Here is a 24,556-nt window from a genome sequence, read left to right on the forward strand (position 1 = left end):
CTGTTCCAGTATGTAAAGCAATCACTCTTTTTATAATCAAATGCAGACTCTACAATACTGAGGTAGCAGCAGCAGAAATCAGTTCTCAAACAGAGAAATTAACATATTTGAACCCCCTGCTAAGACATACACTGTTTCAGTCATCTCTGTTGTCAGTATCTGCATGTAAAATGACTTTCTAACCATTTGTTGTAATTGAGGCCTTCCTCCTAAAGAGGCGAGGGCAATCATTTAAACAACAGTGATTTCTAAAGAAAGCCATTTTTAGCTCTGTATCTAAGCAAATGCTGGCTGCAGTACCAAACACTGCAGGCTTCTTCCATCCAGATACAAAGCCTCATTAAAACTACAAATGCAGTTATTTTAAAAACATTATTACAAAATACATCTAGGTATGTCAACATGGGTCACTGGGTGATCACAGATCCCCCTCTTCCACAGACGTCTTCTTAAGAAAGAGGGGTGGCAAGATCACATCTAGTCTTCATAGCTACCAAAAAGGTTTGACATCCACACATCCATTTTCAAACCGGTTCCTCCATTCAGAATCATGGGGGAGTCTAACATGGCAAGCAACAGATGCCAGGCAGGGTACACCTTGGACAGCACGCCAGTCCATCACGGGGCTGATGGACACAAACGCAAAGACACGTACACACCTTTTTCCCAGGAGCCAATGAAGCTACCAGCATGCCTTCAGACTGTGGGAAATACATACTGTATGAACAGATACGTTATAGACAGCACTGCTAACCACTGTACCACTGTGCCACCCTCCAAAGACTGACATCTAAAACATTTATTTATATTTTTAGAAATGATAAATTCACAATTATCATTCATTCTGTTTAGGATTTTGAAATGTTTTTTTTTTGCTTCTTTACAACACTTTGTAAAAAAATTAATTATTTTGAAGAGTGCTGGACATCTTCTGATTCTTAAAGCAGCTCTGAGATTTTAAAATGCCATTTTAAAATGGAGGCTCACATTTCTTTCAGTATTACAACAACAAAAGAAACCGAGGATGAAATAAAATGTAATGTAATAAAAAAATCAAGACAATGGAAAGGTAAATGGCTATGAATTTATAATTTAATGTTTACTCAGGTGTTAAAAGAGGAAAATATCAATAAAATGTCTCAGGCTGAAGAAGGTTCGAATTCTATATTATAAACCGTATCAGAACAGAAGAGGAAGATGTGTTACAGGTACTAGAAGTACTTAGGATAAATCTTGAGGGCCTGATGGTATCCTAATGATTGAGTTTAAGGAAACAATAAATGTTTTTCATCAAAGGCTTTAATACAACTCTTCCAAGAATTGACTGGAAAATTTCTAAAGTAATGCTCATCCATAAAAATGGTAACAAGTAATTACAGACCAATAAGTCGTATTTCTATAACATGGCTATGGCTATGGAAGCAATAATTAGAACTAGATTATCGTCTCTATGGCAATAACATCCTAAGAGACAATCAACATTGTATTATATGCGACAGGTCTTACTTAACAACCTTGTTAGATTAATTTGAACAAAAAACAACAGTAACAGACCTGCACAAGGAATATACTGTGGTCTATTTAGATTTTTAGGAGGCTTCTGATAAAGTTCCTTATATTGTAAATGGTTACCTTTCAAGTTACAGGCAGTAGCCATTAAAGGTGTTTGGATGGAGAATTTGTTAATAGATAAGAGAATACAGATATGGTTTGATGTTCTCATTAACGCGCGATTAGTGGATATCAGCGAGGTCTATATTAATTTCAATCCTCTTTATGAATTATAATCTAGATCAGATTGATCTAGATTATGCTATGATTAGTAAAGTAGTGAAGTTTCTATATGATATCAGTTTAAAGGAATCGGCAAACATTACTTGACAGCAAAATACATTCAGAAAGATTCAGATAAAATTCAAGACTGGGCAAAACTAGGCAAATGATGTTTAATGTAGAGAAGTGCATAATATTACACACAGGTAGCAAAAACAAAAGATACGATACATCTATTAACATTAGTTAATATTGAAAAGCCTACAGTACTTAAGAGTCTACGCTGAGAACATTTACATCTTAAAGACAATGCAGGAAAAGCAATAAAGCAAAAATTGATACATAGTGAAAAACATTCTAGAGCATGGGACATTACAAGAGTACAAATCACTAGTAATACCTCATTTAGAACATTGTGCACAATGTTGGTCATCATAGTACTGCTCTGGAATCAGTCCACAGAAAACCAACTAGATATACTCCTGGGCTTAAAGGACTGTCCTACGCCAACAGTCTACATGAATTAACCTTTTTCACTCTTGGATATAGAAGATTACAAGGAGACCAGATTCACATATTCAAATACCTCAAACAAACTGACATAGACAGGCCAACCCAATGGCTGCTTCAAAATCAGAAGTGAAATATAAACTAAATGACTAAAGTGGGAACTAAGTGGAAGTGCACTTAAAATGCAAAACAGGAGGCACTTCGTAACACAAAGGGTTGTGAAAACATGCTGAAGAAACAAATACCCTGATTTCTTTCTTTTCACTCCTAGGATTGACAAGCTACTAGAAACCAAACTGGCTAGCTAGGCTGAATGGCCTCCTCTTGTCTGTAACTTTTCATATAGGAGGGGAGCCACTTCATCCTCTACTTAAATGCGGCACTTTCATGGGTCATACATACCAGCAGCCTTGTGACGCAGCAGTAGAGAGAAATCACTTCACCAGCTGAATTAAGGAGGGAACTTGATTGTGGAAGCCCAATAAATTTAATTGAATTAGCAAGAACATCAGGGGTTACACCAAGGACCAAGTTAAAATCTTGCTTAAATGTTTCATCAGAAGGATGTTATGATATGGCAGAACTCTAAATAAAATTGGAGAAATACAAAAGCACTAAAATAATGGCTTTGGGCTTGATGAAGGCTTCCCTGCAAAAAGTATTTTTTCAGCCTTTTGTTATCAAATTAAAAGATTGATACAAACACAATATTGACAGTTTTTCTTTTACTTTTGGGCAGTGGTAAGTGTCACAGATTCCAAAATAATTGTTTAATTTGTCGATTTAAACATTTCACATTGGGACATTTAGAGGACTGAGGACTAACTGTGTTTAATAATATAAAAAAACCAAAGGTGCTTACATCACATCAGATTATCTAGTAGAAACTTAAGTATTTAGAAAAGAAAAAAGTGTATTTACGAGGGACTGTGGTTGTAAGTTTAATGTTCACCTTAGGTAATTTTGCTCCGTATTGTTCATACCAATTACCATAAATCTGCATATCAATAAGTGAGAACAGATGTCAGTTGTTATAAGCGCTTGCCAATCAGAGCCTGTTAGAGAATGACAGATGGATGGTAATAGAACATTCTCACATGTCCTATTAGCATGTGTGCAGCACATTCTCTAACTTTTCGATTTAACCAATGAACGCAATGGACAATTCCAGTTCAAAACCAATCCCAGCATCTCAATTAGGCCCCCCCCACAATGCAAGCCAGTTCCTTTCTTTCTGAAAGATCTCCCTATTTTTACATTCTCTTTTATTTGCTTTCAGAGTAGCCCCAGGGTGTTAAAGGGGCATGGTCAGGTCTTGATCCCTGCTAAAAGTATTGCCCATAGACTACATGAAGACAGTAATGGTACTTGAAATTTGAAAATTAAGTAAAGCAAAACATATGCATCTCTAGTTAAATCTATTTAATAGCTGTATTTATAATGCACTAAATTAGGTTATTTGGTGTTTCATGTGCTAGGAAGTGTGTGTTCAATTGCTCTCTACTTTAAGTACCAGACTAAATTTCCCAATCCTTCTTTAAGCACCCTTGTAAGGGATTACAGTGCCAATTGCTTTCCACAGCTTAATCCCTCCAGAGAAGAAAAGCAACAAATATTACTCTTGACAGAAAACTTGAAGGCTGGTGTTAATGTTGGACACAAATGACTGAAAAAACACTTTAATGAAAAGGCATGCACTGCAATTACAGAACCAAATGAAAAACACAACATTTTCAATTGAACTCGATTCCTATTTTTTCAAATTATTTGTGACAAATGTCGGCAAGTAGCTGAAAAAGAATGGCACAGGGAAAAAAACATGCTCTTAAAAACATTTCATTATTTATTTTTGCAGTCTAGGACTGTAAATAGATTGGTGCCATCCCTAAACTAATGTTTAATCTCAGCTCAGAGACTGACCATATCTATTTTGGGCCTGTAAGGTGCCATCTGCATGACCTGAACAGATGTTTTGTACAATATTAACCTCGGAGAAACTGTATGTTACTGGCACAGACTGTGCGTATCTTGAAGCTGCCTGAAAGCTCACATCAATTTGCTTGTCCTTGTAATTAACCAGACTCCTCAAGACTGCGATATCAGTGACAGCGGGGTGACACTATCTTGTCATCTTTCTAAAAATAAACCAAATTACTTTTAAAACCAGATTCACCTTTTGAGTATTCCTTATTATCAACATCATCATCATCATCAATATGGGTTTGCTTCCACACATTTTCAAAATCCTTACTCACGAGATGCCAGTGAGTTGGGAGAACTGGAGCCCACATTCCTGAGATGCAATTAAATTTCTTTATCCACATGACAATAAACACTGCAAGTCTGTAATCTCTAATATGAGCTCCCTGAAGCATTCTGCACCTCATTAATACAACAATTTACGTGGCATTCCTAGTTCTTTTTAACCTATTATGCTTGACTTAAAAAACTGAGTAAAATCCAAACCATTAAAGATGCTTTTCATATTCACAGAAATGTTTATTTAAACATATGATGTAGGATAATCTTAAATTCACTAAAATACTGCTTCAGCTGCCTTAACAGATGTCAACAACAAACAATACTATCAGCACGTGAAAAATTTAAAATGAGAAGAAGCCAATCAGCCTGTCTTGTTCATTTGAAGACCTGCACGAAATGCTGCAAAATTGTGTCTGTGTTATGAAAACATGCTATAAAGGACAGTATCTTAAGATACAACAGAAACGATTTCAGCATCAGTTTGTGAAATGAAAATTAGATTTTTAATCTGATATATATATTGTATTTAGGTAGGTGATTTTATATTTACAAATTTTCATTCTTAAAACAATAATACACTTAAAAAAACTACGCACAGTGAGAGTTGTATGGTTTGCAGTTATGTGTTGATGGCAGTACAAAACAGTTTGTGGACTGAGCTGAGAGACAGCATTTGAAAGCTCTGCAATATTGCTGCAGTGAGCTTTTTTTAAATTAAACTTCTTTGTGCCTCAATAATTTGAAGGGAGCAGCAGGGTTACACAGAGATTTAAACTCATATAAGTAAAATATACGTGTCTGGCGTTGAAGAGGATGCTGTACAAAGTAAAAAACAAGCAGGAGCTGATGTGGCTTGAAAAAGCTAAGGCAGTCCTGTCACACACTATCACTTGCTAAAGAAGAGCCTCCCAACATCCATGGGATACGAGGCATCAGTAATAATTCTTATTTTTTCCAGGAATCAGGGCTAGAAATCTGCTACTTAGATCCACGGGGACACTATAGTTACTTATCATGGGCTGCAGTGCTTCACAAGAGAATGCATTTCATTTGATGTATAAAGCTTGTGTATTATCTCCTTGCAAAAATGTAATACTTTAAATCTAATATTTTATTACCATTGGGTACTGCTATTGTCTGTGGTATTTTTAAAAAGAGGAATGAGTAGTAGGGGGCTGCATCGACTGCCTTAATTGCTTTTTCTGTCAAATCCAAGCTTTCTTCCTAGCTCTGGGATTCCTTTGGCTTTTTAGTTCATCCTTGCACCCATAATGAGCATCTGTGCTCTGTTGTGATCTTCTTCCGCAGTGCGTGCAACCCAGAAACTTAAATGGAAGGTCGCTCAGTAAGACTGACCTTAAAATAATCTTCATACATCAGCTGCTAGAGTCTCTGCTCATGTTAGAAACTCCACAACTATGTGTCTTTTCTGAAAGCGCTATCCCTTTGATTCCTGACACACAAGATTTTGTTCATTAACCAAAAAGAATCAATCACATAATCTGGATATCTGAAGCTTCTAAACCACAAGGGTGCAAATGTAATTGCGCTTCATTGAACTTCTGCAATGTTTAGGTATCCTATTTAAAGTAGATCGTGGCTTCTTTTCCTGACACAATTAATACCTAACAGGCTTCCATTTAGAGATACAAAGCTGGAGCCGGAAGTCTGAGTACACTGGGGGGAGGAAAAGTTTAGATACTCTTTGGATTCACAAAAAGTGAATCTGAGAATAAGAAATAATGACGGAAATATACCAGGAACATTCTAGACAGTAAGCAAACATTAAATGCTGTGAATAAATCTTATTGTTCTCTCACCGCCTCCTTCCACCTACACCAGACAGAGAGAAAATAAAGATCTTACTCCTAGCCTGGATTTTCAATTTAGCACAATTCATATGCAATAAATGCATCTGTGTGAGTAAGACATCTTAGTTGGGCATACCTTAGAGAGCTCTTCATTCTTGTTATCTCTGCTACATAATTAAATAATCCCCTAGTGTCGATCAGAATCATAAAAAGAATTGGCAGGAAGTCGGAATCTGCAAGTTTGGAGTTACAACAGCACAAACATCTTGCATAATAAAATAAAAACCAACCTGTCATTTCTTTTTATAAAAGCAGCATATTCCATATTTGGGAATACAGTACACAAACTTCATCTTAAAATGACTGTGTAAAAATGCTGGGGCAGGCTAATTTAGAGATTCATATCAGATTTGTTGAAAAGCTTGCAGAAAATCCTTTGGAAAATAGTGAGAAGGCAAGAGGTTTTTAAAATTGTTTGCATAAGCAACTTACCTGTCACACTTATAAATATCCACCCATCTCAATTTCAGTATGTTACAAAGATATGAAGAGAGTAAAGCAATCCCAATTTCTCATGTTCAATTAAGTTTTTATGTTTGATCTTAGATATTGGTTTCTAGCAAAAGACACTTTTTTACTTCCTTTCACTTCGTTCTTTAGTGTGATAATGAGGTTGATTAACTTATTAAAATCAGAATGAAGTGCATTACGAAGGAACATATTGGAAATCTAGATGTATTTAATTCCCTGTTCTTAAATGGGCAAGCTTCATGGAAGTGATCAGAACTGAAACCTGGTTAAAAGGTAATTCAGCTGCTAGAGGTGTAATCCTTCATACAATGGGATACCACTCTATCACATATCTGCTGTCATGAAGAAATGCTTCCTATTTTTAATTTTGCAAAAAGTATGCACAATTAAAAATGAAATTATTGTCCTGGAATATCTTAAACTGCACTCTACAATTGTTATTTGATCTGATTTGCCTTCCAGCTTTTTTGTTGTGATCATTGGTGCTTACTGCTGGTACTTCTGTCCCCCCCAGATGACAGACCCAAGTCCCATTGAAACATTTCAGTGCCAAAGCTCTTTAATCAGCAACAGGAGTCAGTGTTGATGGTTCCCAATGTATTCCCAAGGGTGAACAGTATTTCCAATTTTGTCCTGCTAAAGCAAATGGCAAGGCCTGAGTCTGAAAGCGTGAACACCTACTGAGAATGGTCTGACCTGAGCTAATGTATAAACCCATTAGCTATTATTATACCAAGGATACTGAAAAACAAGCAGTCAATATTAAGAGTGATTTCACTCACCTGCCATTTGCTGAATGCCACTAAATGCTCCCAGGTTACTAGAAGACGTGGCTTGCTGAAGAAGCTAAAAGCAAGAGACAAAAAAAAAATCACCAAAAGGTACATTTTTCATCCCTCAAAGTACACACCCCTTGCCGAGGTACAGGTAATGCTCACACTGCTGAAACAGAAAATTCCTGGGGCTCGAGCTTGCTATGAATATTAAATCAGTCCACAAAAACAATTAAGCAATTTACAAGTTTAACAACCAGGTGTTAAATTTGTTTACAACAACATGCTGTGACTAATTAAATCTCTCAATAGCCTTGTGCTTACAACATCATAACTGTCAATCAAGCTTTTTTTAAGCATATGATATAGTGGGGTACATGGAAAACAAGTGGTTATAAAAACTCCATTGAGAATCTTATTTTGGCTCACATTCTGTTTTGGCTTGCATTATTTTCTTTATTTCTTTATTTTTAGTTAGCACAAAGGGATTGAACATTTGTCCTGAAAGATATGCATCTCTCTATATAGATGCATATATAAACTAGTGAATTACAGGAGTTATGCAACAGGAGTTGATGAAAATGGCCATGAGGAACTGTATAAAATACATTCAGCACTAAAATGCTGAAATTATTTTTGCAGACTGATTTTTGTAAAAAAAAAATGTGCATGTCCTTAACAGTAATTAGAAAAACCTAGAGTGAACGGCAAAGAACAAGGCACAGTGACTCACTGCCAGGTACTGTGGTGTCAGTCCACCCAATCCAGTGAGGTTCCCCCAGGTGGCAGTGTTGAGCTGCTGCATCTGCTGGGCCAGCTGCTGCTGAAGACGTCTCTGCTCCTTGTCCTTCTGAGTATCGGCAAACTTCACCACAATTGGAGAAGAGCAACCCTGCAGGGGAAGCAGTTTGGAAATTCAGTTCTGCTACAAATAATAGCTGGTAACACAAGGCAATGTGGCATATTTAACCAAAATACCTTAAGATTTATAATTATTATAATTATTATTTTAAAATACCATTTTTTGGGCTGCAATAATTCCTTTTGGCGCTGCAAGACAGCATAGCGTTCACATTCTCAGCTTTTGATGAGCACCACAATTTCTGTAACATAACTTACTTTAAGTTTTTATCTGTACATTAGAAGAGACGCGTCACTTTCTCTGCCCTCTTAAACTACAAAAACATACCTACCAATACAGCATTATGAGACACCCAAGATTAAATAGCCATTTACAACTTCTGCAATAAAAGTGGTAAGGTCTTGGAGAATAAGGGAGGGCTTGATAGAATTCCAGAAAAAGGTGTGGAAATGGACTAAAGTTATACTAAAGTTCCAAAATCACAGAAATGAAAAATGTATATTAATGTGATAGGCAAGTCAAAATGCATGAGAAGCAGATGCATGTATCACATAAGTATCTGAAATTCAAGAAAAGACGAATTTAAAGTTTTCGTGCTGGTCCTTCTAAGCTGTCAGGTTTGCTGTTGCATTCCTGAAAACAAACAAATGGGGTGAATAAAAGCTCCACTTAATCACTGCCCATGAAATGTTGCTGTGGTATGAATGGATTCAGGGTTGTCACAATGTTAAGGTACACAAAACACGGCATTTCATGACCTCTAAATTAAACATGATGGGATCCAATCACCGAAGCAGGGCCACTTGCAATCCAAACCACATATCACCATGTCAAACAGGCTGCAAACAATCTTGTACTTCACCGTGATGCAAAAGTAAAATGGACTAAAATAGTGATGTTTACACTGAAATATTTAACAGATGCATTAGGATCTTGACATTTGACTACACATGGACAAGCACTAGACAAATACACACATAACGGCTCATTGACACGGGAAGTGGCTTAGCAGGCACATATTTATACAGAAGTAGAAAGCACAACAGAAGAACAAGATTTCAATTCACAAGTTATTAAAAGTCACTGCAAATTTCAGCCCTAATACTTCAAAACTATTGTTAACAACACAAATGTATAATATTGTATCTGAATCTGTGCCTACAATAAATCAAATATGAACTAGTAAACTACATAAACAGCTTTTAAAAATGTTACAAATAAAACTGAGTTTATTACATTATACCCTGGACAACTGTAGGTATGGGCAGTGACACCCAATGAAGCAGATAGTAAAACTCTTCATCTTCCCTTATTGGCACTGAATGGTACATAATTTACATTTCACATTTCAAAAGACTGTAATAAACATAAGACTGCATATACTGATGCACAATGAAAACCCAACAGTTTATGCTTTCCATAAACAGTTCAATAGTCAGAAAATATATTTGTCGAATAGCATCGTTTATTGGGATAACAAAAATGCTGATCTCGAGTGGTGTGTACCCAGTGTTTGGTATTAAGTTAAATTTGCCAAAATAAATCAATTCAGAATCTGCAAATACTATATAGCCATTCAAAATGACAAGATTTTTATTAATTCCAGAACAGAATAAAATATATCGAGACCCTTCCTGAGTACTCATGATTGCTATTGATATATTGGAAGGTATGTCTGTCTCTGAGAGAAGTGGACAATCACCACACAAAACTGAAGTATCCTGCTCTGTGTGGGAGGGGTCACATTCTGGAAGGCATAAGGTCACCACATTGGCCCAGGGCCATCAGATCTCTGTGAACTACATGATTAATCATTTTGAGACTTTAGTGGCTACAGTGTGAGTAATTCCATAAAGAAATAACCCATGAATATCACAATATTAACAGCCTGCATGAAAATGATCTGCATACTTGGATGCCATTGCCTCCTTCTCTGGTTAACAGAGGATTTGAGGTGGCAGCAAAGAGAGAGGTGGAGCATTTTTTACCAATAACTAGCACTCTGTCCTTGACAGACCTGACAGAAGACTAAGTGTGTGGAAACATCATGGTGAGTGTTATGCTGACTTTTGCATTGTTCAAGTCAATCAGTGGGGAAGTGAAAGTGTGTTGATAAAATCTCCTTTATCACAAGAATGCCTTTGGAACAGATTGAAGGCAAAATTAGTCCTTATATATTATAATATATAATATATTATGGTATTATGCTAATTAGTGCAATACATGACAATGACAAAGACCCTGAGCTCAGTTTTGCCATTCCTGCAAGCACATTGCACGGATGACGGCATAACTTATTAAAAAAACAATGTTGAGGTGTTGTTATTGCTAAACCCTTATCCAGAACAAAGTCCCACAAAATATCTGTGGAACCATTTATTTAATACCAACAACAGGAGATAACAAACCTGACTAAACTTTGCAAGATGGCTACAGCTGCACAGGAAGATTGGTGAAACGTCCCACAGCAATCTGTCCAGAGGCTGATCAGGCCTGATCAGGTGTTAATGAGATCATACCAGATGCTAACTTTGTAATGTTTTCATTTTAGCAATATGACAATTTTTGTTCTAAAGTAATATTATCCTTCATTTCTATTTTTGTTATTCTTTTCTGTGATTGTTTTGCTATTTAAAATATTTGACTGAATCCATTAAACCCAAGTGTTGCATTTTATTGTGCACCAGTATACTTCTTTAGAGAGAAACTCTGACCTTTTCCCTTTATAAGCCTCATTCTTCTCTGTAACAGTGACTGACACAGGATAAATAATTTTACTGCTCACTTGAACAGCACATGAAAGTTCACAAGGCAGAATAATAAGTAAATAATTGGGCTATAAGCTTTTTGGATTTATAAAGGTGTTTACACAATCTGAAAATTTCATTTTTTGGTTACGATGATAAAACAATCTTTTTAAGGAGTAAATCTAAAATGTTTCCTTTTGCTACCACCTTAATAATATTGGCATTCTGTCAATTAAATATCTTTTGACATCCCTGTGATTGAAATTGTTATGCAGAAAACAAGTTTACTTTATAAAATAGTCAAATGTAGCAAGTCCATCTATAAAACCAAACTTCCACTTTATGGTTCTGATAGAAAATCCAAAAAACAAGTGCAGACAATGACATTAGACCCATTTCTTGTGGCACGTAAGTTATTTGTATTTCCTTTATAGAATATGAGGTTTCAACCTCATTCTTAGGCTGGATAATACCCATTTACCTATGGATCTTCTACCCCATAGACTACAACACTGGTACTAGTCTTAAGTATATATTTTTTGTGAAAGGACCTCCTATTATTCCCCTAATGCAAACCAAATGATCTCCATTTTACTGTTTAAAATAACCAAGATTTTTGCGATAACCTTATGTTTAGTAAAGGTTGGAGCTCCAACTCTCAACAAAAGGTACCCAGGTGGACTGAGGTCAAGTTGAAACACAAAGATACATACCACAATCGCATTAAGAGTTTACCACCTCCATTATGGCTGTTCCCAAGCCAAGATCCACAAGATCAGTGCAATGCTGTCAGTAAAATCACACAATATGTTGCCAAGATTGAGGAGTTTGACGTTTTTTGCTTCTAGGTCAATTTACTTGACTGATGAGGAAAAAAAACTGGCCTCATGAATGTAAAGAGACTAGAATTTTTGACCACACACAGAGGACATTTATGGTTGAGAGGCTTTTAAAAATCTGGCAACCTCACTACCAAAGCAGATCAAAATTCTTCATCAACCGAAATACGGAAGAACTTTATGGTGGTCAAATTATACAAGACCAGAGTGACCAGAATTTATCCAGGACACTAGAGTTAACTCTTACAAATAGTGCCATAGGGTTTTCAATGACTTAATATTCAGTTTAATGCCTCATCGAAAGGATAACATAAACTACATGATAGTATCCACACTCGCTGTCCCGCAGTGATAGTTATGCTGATTGTTGAGACACCGGTTTTGGAGATTCTAGTCTAGTGGGAAGAGTGGCACCTACTGGTCCACCGACATGACCTACAGCATCGACCTGGTTTTCCTAGCAGGTTTTTCATCCCAATAACAACCAGGCCCACCCTTGCTTAGCTTCTGAAATCTATTAAAATAAAGGTAGACGGTGGTAAATGTGCTTCCAGTAAGCTCCATCAGGAACCACTACTCTGAACCCCATCTGAAGGAGTGCAGCCCCTAGTGTACTAATACAGGCTGGCATGTTTTTTTGTCTGAAGCATGACTGCAAAGGACAGAAATGGGATGAGCACGCTCTAGAGCATATCCTTGCCCTGACAAATTGCAAAATCCTGTGCAGCATCCCAGCTTTTATGTTTTTGTGTATCATGGAAGAAATGGGAGCCAAGGGCACACACTGCTGATTATGCTGGAATAGAGCAGCATACTGTAAAGCTGACAAGAAAAGAATGGCAGTTTAGGTCACACAACCTTGGGACACATGAAGACCCTCATTTATTCTTTTCAGCGGGACACAATCTCATTTACAAATATGACTATACACTTTCCTTGGGGATCTCTATAAGATGTACATTACTATGAATCAGATCGTTTATCTTTGTCTAGTGTGCAGAAATCTCCACTGAATGGTTCAGCGTCCAATTCAGGTAAAATGGTTAATGTAGATCATCAATAGCAGGGCGGCACTGCTACAGTACCTGAAGACAGAATGACAAGAAGTGACGGCTCCTCTGTTGTATCATCTTTACTAGTAGAAGAACCGGCAAGAATTTCAGTACCCTTATTGAACCAATCTGACTTGAATGGACAGAGTGAGCCTGGAGTGCACAGAGAAACCCCAAACTCTTTTACAGCCACGGGATTGAGAAGATAAGTGACTGCCTAGTGAAAGTGAACAGGAAAGAAAAGACTGGATTGTTCCACATCATTGGTAAGGAACTAGAGTAATGGTATGGAAAAAAGCAGTTCCTGTAACACAGTGAAAGAAAATCCGCTCATATACTGTCAGCCAAAAACACAGAGAAGGCATTGTAGTGGTCACAGCTGGAGGAATTCAGCTCGTCCACAGCCAAATGGGCAAGCTCCAAATCAAGGCAATTGATAGAATGAGTGTGGGCAACACCCCTGGTCATGTTTACTGAGGAGCTTTTAACACAAGGTGCTGGCACTGACCACAGCAATGACAAACAACTGTTTCCAGATTAGCAGTCACTTAAGTGAGCAAGGCAGAATTACGAGTTCTTTGGACCTGCTCTGCTGAGGACTGAAGTTTGTGCAGCAGCCTCAGTTCTGATGCAATCGTGTGTGTGATGTGGTTTATACAGAACTCATGTTGGGGTAATCTCAAAGGGCTCCACATCACATCCAAACACGCGCACACTCACAGTGAACTCTGCTATAAAAATTCCTGCCAAATGTATGCTTTAGGGGAAAGAAGACCCATAGGTATTAGTTGTTCCAGCCACTGGTGGTATAAAAAAGTGGATTTTTCTAGAGATTCACTACTTTCAGTATTTTCTTTACCATTGTATGTGCTGAGATAGGGGCTGATTTAGCCCCAAAAGTATCAAATGGGTTTTAGATATTCTTCGCTTCTATTTCTTTGTTCATGTTTGATGATGTATAACAGGCACATAAAACTACACAAACACCATTTTGATCTTAGTATCCTTAGTGTTTTAACCTAATGTACTAGCATTGATTCACATGATTAGCAAGATTAAAATAAAACAATTCAAGGTTTCACTTACATATGTAGATGAAACAAGTTACTACTCGTGATAAATTTGAAAACTTTTGTATCATTAGAGCTGCTAACAATGTCCTAAGAACATTTTTCAGGATTCTTGAAATATAAATCTACATTTTTGTACAACAATCTAACAGTTCATTAATTTACCTATTCATCTGACCAGATATTAATGAGCTGAAGATTTTTTCTCAATTGGCCTTTGTGTCAACATCATTTCTTGTGCATTAAGATCATTCTCCTATGGCGTCTGATGTACTGTATATGACATAACGTCCTATTTACAATTGTATTGATAACCAAAAACAACTAAAAGACATGAGTTAAAACATCCAAATCAGACTTTCAAAAATCTAAACAAAAAGAACTGACCCAGTTTATTCCTGAGAGCCTAGCAAAGTGAATATACCACTTAAATTAACAAATAAAACATTTAAACTATTATTTTTTTGTAATGGCACACAATAAGTTAATTGTTTATTATTTACTGACAGGAGAGAACTGAGGCATGAGCTTTTTTTCAAATTTAAAAATGACAGAAAGGGAAAACATGCAATTTATAAATTAATTTTACCTTCTTTTGGTATACTACTATGAAATTAAAAAAAAAAAACAATGACAAAAATACCATATTCAGCTTACTTCTTTAGAGTAAAATATCACTTGTCTGGGTTTTACAATGGTAGCCACTAAAGGTCAAGGTATTTACAAAAAGGTGTTCATAAATGTAGCCATGATTTGGCATTCAGTCTGTACTGGCACTAACACTGCAAGGACAAATTGCAGAAAGGAATGAGATCTACAATCAATTTTTATTTTCTAACATTTCTCCCTCTCAGAGACATACCACTACAGCCAGGCAAATCACCCATTTGTGAAATATGGCTGTGAACAAGAATAATATTGATTTTTTTTTACATAAATTTAGGGAAGCAATACTGACTAAACGAAAAGTTTCAATTTTTAACTGCTGCGCTGAATAGAATAAAACCTGTCAAGAAATGGAAACAAAAAAGGGAAGGGAACAAAACAAATTGCATTGCTACATTTGTTATGCAAAGGTGACATTGACATACATTCTCCAGTTGTTGCAATAAGGTTTTGTTCGGACTGACTGCTGCACAGAACAAAACAATATAACGCAAGCCTAATGGCTTTGACAGCACAGCAAGGTACTTGGCTTCTTCCAATAGTTTGCTGAAACACTGCCCTTTTTGACATTCGCCCCAGAAGAAACTGCTTTAATCATGCGAATTTTTTTGGATAATCAGGAACAGCAACTGCCATGGTTAGCATTTATTTGGGTTCTTTTGAGATTTGGCAAGAATGTGGCTGTGACATTTCCCAACTGATTCCACAAAGAAGAAAACAAAGAAAGGGCAGACGATACAGTACCTCCATGGTCTGAGACTGGTGCATGGCTTTGATTGCATTCTGTGCCATTGCCCTGGTAGAAAACGTGACAAACGCACAGCCTGTGGGGACAATGGGAGAGGGAGCAGGAGAGACAAAAAAAACAACAAGACAAAAGGGTTGGACACTTGTTAAACCAACACAGTCTACGAGAACGGCCACAAGACGACACTGTTCTCAGTAGAACATGAAAATAAACAACAGCTCTAATTATCCATTCACAGCACTGACTTGTTAATCTGGCTACTGGTTAACAGTCTAACAAGAACATGCAAGAGGCGCTCATTTTTCATTGTGTGACACTGAACAGTCTGGGGGTTAAAATGCTAAGGGTTTAGTGTATTGGTTACACTTGATTGAAACCAGTTTCCAGCAATAAAGTATCATGTCTGATTTACATCTCAGGATTTGCATTTATATGTATCTGTTAAATCTTCTCAATCCCTCTCGATGAATTCTCCAACAGCTCTCCCCACCTGGGCTAAAGGGAGCAGAGCTCGTCGTAATGATGAAAAATGCCTGCCCAAGTTCTAAAATGGTGGCAGTGTATCTAGGATGCCAGAAGAAAAATTGCACCCTGACAGAATGCAGGATTATGCATTTTACTCAAATGAACAATTCCAGGATGGGTCCAGTGTTCTACTGTTAATCTCTTTAAAACAATAAAACACTGACTGGTAAATTTTATATTAGACTTGTACCAGACAAAATGGCACATCTTAGATTTGAAGCCGTTTTGAAAAATAATTCCAGAATCTAAAATGTCTGAGATCACAGTGTTTCAAATGGTTGTAATTCATGTTATCATAATGTTCCTAATTATTATGTTTCAGTCTAGTGACTACATTTCAATAGATGTTCTAATGTTCTGTCAATTCTATATTCACTCTATTGTAGCTCCTATTATTCAATCCCAGAAATTGATTAGAAGCTCTGAAATAAGACAATTAAAAAAGCATTTTAAAACCCCAGGCTATGCGAAGGAAACAGAAGCATTTTAAGAAATATACATATATTAACAGATTATCCAAGATGACTTTATTGCTCAGTGAAACATGAAGCGGATGAAACTGATTAGATTATCAAGTCATGACTGTAGTGACATTTTAACCAAACAGTGGCAAGAGAAAGCAGTGCCCAATGACTACCTCAAGAGCCTTTAGCAAACTATGGAGTATGCTCACAATACACTTTTCAGCTTAAGAACACCATCCACTCATGGAAATAATGTCTGTAGGAAACAAAACATTAATTGCAGATTTACTTTCATCCATCTGTACTGCTTCCAAATTCCTATTTTTCTATGTTTAACTCTTAAAAGCCATTACAGGAATAAGTAGGTTAATAGGTGGCAGGAAACAATGGTTTTAGAAACACCTAATTGTGAAATTTAGATTAGATATAGAAAATGTCTGAAAAAAACTCCCAGAAAAAAACAGCAGCATGTTTAAAAAGTAGTGGTAGGTTAGTCCCTAACTGTACAGTGATGTATTTGTTAACAGCACTTTTTTGTATATTATCCAGATTTCAATTTTGGAAACTATTTCTCTGAATGTAAATCATGAACTCCTAAGACGAGTTAATCGTCTCCTGCTTTGTTCTCAAATGAATGGGGAACTGGATTTGCTTTGCCTGCATTTTTGCAGCCTACTGCTGTATTCCTGTCTCCTGTTGTCTATTTGGAAAATTGGGGGATCATCTTAAACACACACTCAGATACAGATTAGAGGGTTTTAGCTGTCCAACACATGACATACAGTACAATTTTCTTTTTCCAGTGGATCTTGGCTAAGCAGATGATGTTCTTGTATTGTGAGCTATACAGTTAACTACCCACAAAGCCCTTTTGCACAAAGCTCAAGCAATCACAACATGTTAATCAGTTAGGTTTTGTTGAGATTGTGTGAATATTCTACAGATGGCAGAGTCCAAATATCTGATATTCTAGGATAATGTGGAACAAAGGTTTTTGTGCCCACTTTATTTAAGAAACACATTGCTTTGTGAGGAAAAAAAATCACAAATACCACTCGCATTTCTGCTTTTTCCTGCTCTGTTCCCCCCACTTTTGTCATAAGGGGCATAAAAAAAGTTCAAAAGATTTAGCTGCAAAGCCAGCTAGACAGCTAATTGCACCTGAAGCCTCCACTCCATTTTCTCTTTATCTCCCTCGGATGATTTGTTGTCTTCCCTGAGACTCAGTAGGAATGTTGTAATTAAAATAATTTATTAAATGTGACGCCTGAGTTTAGAATGAAATTTTAAAATCTTTTATTTGTGCAGCTTCTGGATGTATAATCTAGATACTAACAGAAATAAAAATAGACCACATTCCTCCATTACTTGACTGTAGAACAGTCCTTTAAAGAAAGTAGGGTAAGTCCCAAGGCACAGCACATCCACATGTGGTATGATCCATATTTTATTAATAGCAGAACTGCTAACTAGTAGATTGATTGATATTGAATTTCAATACTAGGCAGTGAAGTGTATAATAAGCTTGGAGGAGGATTTGAACAAGAGCCCTACCTGAAGCCCTATTTATCACAGGCCTGATAAAGCCCCCACCCCCCACAACCCTTTCTGTTTTTGAGAAGTGCGTTATGAGAGATCTTTCAGGCAGCCTCTGGGAATGCTGTTATCTCTTGTAATCTTTCATAATAATAAACATGAAGACAAAAGTTGTAAGCTCAAAAAAGGAGCACAGAGGCTGGAGGGAGGAATGAGATGGCTGGGTAAGAGCGTGGCATCAGATGAAGGCGAGAGTGGTTAGAAACAGTACAGCTCTTGACGTCTTAATTATATTGGCGTAAAGATGAGACGACAACAACAAAAACAACAACAACACAAATAACAGTAATAAGAGTAAAAAATCCCTATTCTGCACATAAAGACAAACAGGTTTGACATCTTTGCCCTTTTGGTTTAGAATGGACGTCTTTTCAATACCTTCGAGTGGGGCAGTCACTACAGGGGTCAATTTCTCTTATTTTTCTGTAAAGCTGCATCCCCGCACTTCCTCAGCACAGATAAATAGCACGAGTGTGAAAGGTTTCTGAAACTAATTTCCTCCCTTCGACAGAATCACTGGGAGGCAAGTAGAACTGAGCGAGAAAGGTATTTGTGAACACATCTATAATACCTGTCATCTCAGTTGAATAGATATCAAGAGTCAGGTGTTGTCATGGCTTTGGGAGTTTTCTATAGAGTAGCTTGAACGTTTGATAACAGGTGTGGTAATGATGAGATGAACAGAATCTCTATTATTTGTGAGGTGTTATCAAGTAAATAATTTATTTGTTTGCATTTCTGCCTTGGAAATTGAGCATTATAGATCCCTTTTTTAATATTTAGAAGTTATTTAATTTTAGGAAATACTTTGCTGAACTTTAAAATTTTTATTAAAAATTCTAAGCATGAAACTAAGAGGCAATTAATGTTAACATGTCCTAGTGACAAATATGTAGTGTGGTATTTATTTTGAGAAAATTAAAAAAATTGCCAAACACAAAAAAGACAAGAGCAAGTGGCGGACTGGATCACCACAAACAACACCCAGAACTGTTTCAGCCAGTGGTTGTATGGAACAGTCACATCTTTATGATTATAGATTGTAAAAACTCTAAAGAAATGCTCAAACAAAATTCAGAATTAAGGAATGTAGTCTGTGAAGGAGGAGATAATAAAGAAAGCCAATCATTTCCTGATTAAATGCTAACAATCTTTGTAACAAGCAGTTACTCAAATTTAAACAGATTCAAATATCTCTGAAATGATTACAATTCCATGGGGATTATTATTCTTAATGCATTTACTATACATGTACATTCCTCACAGTTCTAAACACACTGTAAATGGGCATTTCCACCCCTTGTAGGGATGCTTTTCTAAAAGAGGAGTCAGCTCAACTGCTGCCCCAAATAAAGGCTACATGATTTTTGCATCTGAATCCTAAAAACATGCATAATGTTTTAAAAGGAACGCATCTCTTCACTTACCCTTCCCTGAGGGTTTTGAGTAAAGAACTTTCTTGTGACACAAGGAGAGGCTTTGATGCTTAACAATGTTACAGGGAAGCTTGGAGTAGAGAGTGTGGAGAGAGAATATAGAGGCTACACTCACCTCTACTGAGCCCATCAGGTCCCCGCAGAATTCTGCACTCCTCAATTTGACCGAATGGGGAAAACATCACCCTGATATCATTCTCATTACATTTCTTTGAAACCATTCCTATGAACAATTTTCTGTCTTCCACGGCTAGAAGATAAAAAATAATGAATGAGTAAAAGGCCATTTCATCTTCTCACTGTGATCAATGCCTCATTACCACATCAAGCTGGGTTTTCAGCGCATTGCTCCCAAATTCCCTGCTGAATGCAGGACCACCCCTTCAGGCCAGCGTTTTCATTTATGAAACATTTCTAATTTCCTTTCGCTGCTTGGTCTGAATCTCTGCAAAAAATTTAAAACCATCTTCTTCAAATGTTATGGAGTCAAAGCTGTATCTTGTCACTTTTTTTCCTTTTATTTAAACACTATCATCTACCCTACCTTTATTCCCCTCCTCGTGGATTGGAAGAAGACATGTTAAAGAATACTCATCGTTTTGGTTTTATTGAAAACCAACTTTCTCCCAATCCCAGGTACTCCACTAATGATTAGCGAGATGTACAATTTACAGCACAGTCTGATATGTGTTGAAGAATTACACCTTCGTGTTCAAGCAGTAAAATCAGATCCTTTTTACCAAATGTCTTTAACAAGCTGCCTAAAAGATGCATTTTAATCTGAGTTTATTCATCATCTTAATGCTACAACAAGATTTATTTGTGTGAGATTACATGACTGGTAAATAATTTGGAGGAACTTTAAGATGTAGACACTTCCATACACAGCTTTGCCTTAAGAATCAAAGAATGAATGAAAATTACCTTATGGTAAAATATCTTTAAGACTGTAAATATTAAACACCTTGACACAAAGCAGAATCTATATCATTACCCACTCTAAATGCTCAACACAAAACCATTTCATGTATTCTTAGCCGGAATAAAGGATCAAATTTGCTGTTCGTACAATTGTGTAAAATTTAAATAATTTTATAACAGAGGGACATGTGTTAATATATCATTAAGTAAAAACAAGGTGTCAGTTTTATCTAAGTAGCTGAATGAGGTTTTCTGCTAACAAAATGAAACTGAAGGACGGAACATAAAGAGCTTACAAAAAGTCTGCAGTTAGTTCTTTACTATTCTTGTGAAAATATATCCACTATATTCTACTACCTGTAGAAGTTGTTATAATGTAATTAAGTTTAAAAATAAGAATTGTAAAAATAAAACATATGGAATGCCCTGGATTTAGCAGTTACTTATTCATTGCAGTGTTACCTGTGCTCTATCAAGCACTGTGAAAGTATGGTGCCTGTGCAAAAAAAGTGCCAAGAGGGTGCCTAATGATAGTAGCTGCTACAACCGTAAGCCTTTTAATTTCAATGCCTTGGAGCTAACAAAAAAAAGTACAATATAGTCCAGGTGGTACAAACATGGGGAATTAGTCAATTAAAATGCCCTGAGGGATATAATTCTTCACACAAAGGGCAATTTTAGGTTCCTTTTTATATTATATACATTTTAATTTATGTTCTAACATATTTTGCTAATTAGCTTTCTGTAGATCATTCAAGAAAGCAGCTTCAACACTGTTCTCTTAACCAAAGAAACATACTGACACCGTAACTTAATTTTCTAGGGATTTAAGTGCTTAATAAAGTGTAGATGCAGAGCTGTGCATGTGTGCCCTCAACACATTCGATGTAATGCTAATCCAATTCATTGTTAATGAGAAGACTGACAGACTTTACCGTGAGGCTAAAAGATAAGAAGTCAGTTTCACTCTGGGAAATGAATAGCACACTTGTTTATTTTGTTGTGTAAATTATTTGTGCATTTTAAATAATCACCAGGATATCCAAGAGATAAGTGTTATAAAAGTCAATCCGGTTTATAAATATATCACCCTTGAGAAAGCTTAAGGAATATTCTCTTATTAATTTACAGATCACATAAATGAGTAAGATGCACATCCTTCAGACAAACGGCTGTTTATATTAAAATGTAAGACAATGCACATTAGAGGGAATTTTATACACAGGCTTCTACCTGATCAAAACCCAACTTCATGTTGCAAGGTTTTTAAACAGTGCTGTTTGGCATTATAAGGTGATTTGATATTTATTACACTGAAATACATATTCCCATTATGCCCATTAGGCTTTTTACCTCTACCACTACACTACCTCACACTTGCAATTTATTACTTAACAGACAGCAAACACACTGTTGTAATGTGAATATTGTTTCTGTTCTATAGTGGCTAGAAAGACACCAGTATGTTTATAGTTATTTTTGTTGTGTAAGGACACAGCAGTTGACCTATATTCCACATACAGTAACACAGATGTGAGACAAACTACAGTGTGCACTACACAGAAAGTTTACAAGACATACATAGAAAAAGGAAACATCACAGACTGACAAGAACATCTATTCAAGCATCATATTTTCAACCTATTTACATGCTGAGATTTTCCAAATGATTCCAGTACTGTTTAGAATTGTAATTGTTTTCTTTTAAGGGCTGCCCCTGCAGTACATTCTTCTGGCAGAATGTCTACAGTTTTATTTACCAAACCATGCAGATTAAGACCCCTATTGATGAAAACCCTATTTTGAAATTATGAGAAAGATAAATTGATAAAATGTGTGATTATGATAATTTGATTGACAAAATGCTTTCCTTTCAGCAGTCAGTTGGTTATGAACTCCTGTTAGTCTCCGATACCCTGGAGGGCTGTCCTGTATTACTGTAGTGTATTGTAGGACTCTGCACTGCACTAGTGTCTCATTTCATAGTCTTAACATATTGATTATGTGCTCATTCAATTATTTAAGTTACTGACTTGACAAATGAACCACAGCATTGACCAATCACCTAGCCAGTCACTGTGATACCTCCTCAGTTGATTACAGAATAAAAGGGTGTCTAATTGGGGAAAACTAAAGAACCAGTTTCCCAGCCCCACTGGATATCCAGCCTATATGACAAAATGAGCACTGGTTTTGTCTAATTTGAAAACAGTCACTGCATGTTCTGACTTCTTGACAGAAAGTGAGGGGTTGACAGGAAACTAAGCAATACAAATGACTGGTTTCTGGGCAAACAGTGGCACAGTAATCAAAGGATTTTCTTGTTTTAGTGGCAGTTCAGCTGGTTAATTTAAGAGCATTAGTAGTTACCGACGCTTCGTTTGAGAACTGGTTTCCAATGCTAATTGTGATCTGGTAACACTCTAGTGTACAATCTGTCAAAGTCACACCTGTATCCAGAGCTGCCTGAATTAATTAACAAGTTTTCTATGTGTTAATGCTAACATATGGCACATAATTATAGCTTGAAAATTCTACAGGATTCTCATTTTGATGTTCAAATTTACATTAAAAAAAGGCACTGCTGTCAGCAATAGGCTTTCAGAAAGGAAAACTGTTATTCTCGGTCATCTGCTGAAAGTATTTTAAATGGTTAACGGTGTGACTAAGTGTTCATACATCGTACGCTGACGGATCTCGAGCAATTCAAAATAAAGTTCTGAAGAAACTGAAAACCTCAGAATACATCACCTCTCCGGTGAAATGCTTAAAAGTGAAATCTACCTTTTGTCAAAAGTCTTCAGAATTCAGCACATTATAAGCTGACACTGTCAATCTCCCTTGTAGATAAAACAAATGGTGACATCTTCGGTGTAGTGTGAAATGAAAATCCTCGTAATTACTTGTTCCTTTAAAAAGTACCGCATTCATAAGTAAAAGAATGCTTGCTCTCTTTAAACAAAAAAAACTGACAGGAATACTGCTGAAGTGTCAGGTTATAAGCAATTCACAAAGTGAATACATGTAACAAAGACTAATTAAATGCTTAAAACTAATGTAATTGTTTGCCTACTGCTTATTTCAGTGAACTAGCATCTGCAGAGGAGTAGCCATGACCTGCCTTTTTACTCGTTACAGTAACAATTTTACTAGTTACTGTTTAAGTTGATTCTGCACCTTTTCCATCTTTAGTTTTAAAAACTTAAAAACAAATGACAAAAAATAAACTACCAGCAAGAGTACCGTTCGGCTAAGGCTATCATGTGAAAATCTGTTTGAATACCTGACCAGAATGAATTCTGATCTCTTTTAATGCAACCGACACATTAAAATGATTTATGTATTTGCCTCGGCTACTTAATACAACAAATAACAAAACAGATGTGAGAAAATATTTGAAAAGAATTCAGGAAAGCAATCTGGTTTAATTACTTAAACTTAATCCAGTGTGGTAAGTAATCCAATTTTCAAACTTAACTAAAACATAGGAAAACAATACCATAACTATCTAAGTTAGGTTTTAGCTCTGCTTAATTGTAATTCAGATCTTAGACATCTGCAATAATTGTACTTTGTGACCAGGTCATATTTTTGTTTTTATGTGTAATTCAAATAAGGTGACTATGCCCACACCTAGTGAAATCTCCTGGTAATCCTGTAACCAGTATGGTGGACCAGTAGGTGGCAATAGTCCTTCTTTAACAAATTCCAAAACCAATGCCCCAGTATGGACATTGGGGGGTGCTGTGCTGTATAAGGAGCTGTTCTTCAAATATGTAAATATAAGGTCCTGGACTGCTTGTTCATCAAAGTTCCCATTGCTCTGTTTGTAAGAGTAGGGGTGTTAACAATGGTATCCTGACTAAATTCTGCACGGGGCCTGTGCAATCTGGCCTAATTAAAATTACTCCTTTTTCCAACTGGTGAAGCAATTTGTCACTTCTATAACTTCTGGCAATGTGTACAGTGC

At 36.4% G+C, this 24,556-nt stretch overlaps 1 protein-coding gene across 19 annotated transcripts in view; it reads right to left on the reverse strand.

Moving 5' to 3' along the window:
- The window catches only part of celf2 (cugbp, Elav-like family member 2), a 205,137-nt gene that overhangs the window by 17,390 nt on the left and 163,191 nt on the right, over positions 1 to 24,556 (reverse strand). For all 19 annotated transcript variants that reach the window (XM_015352322.2, XM_015352320.2, XM_015352325.2 and 16 more), the window contains 4 exons: positions 19,781 to 19,915; positions 15,641 to 15,720; positions 8,394 to 8,552; positions 7,670 to 7,733 (listed from right to left, as the gene is read on the reverse strand). In XM_015352322.2, the coding sequence (XP_015207808.1) occupies positions 7,670 to 7,733; positions 8,394 to 8,552; positions 15,641 to 15,720; positions 19,781 to 19,915 (438 nt within the window). The remainder of the gene's footprint in view (positions 1 to 7,669; positions 7,734 to 8,393; positions 8,553 to 15,640; positions 15,721 to 19,780; positions 19,916 to 24,556) is intronic.

Source organism: Lepisosteus oculatus, chromosome 7 (assembly GCF_040954835.1).
Source record: "Lepisosteus oculatus isolate fLepOcu1 chromosome 7, fLepOcu1.hap2, whole genome shotgun sequence".
NCBI lineage: Eukaryota > Metazoa > Chordata > Actinopteri > Semionotiformes > Lepisosteidae > Lepisosteus > Lepisosteus oculatus.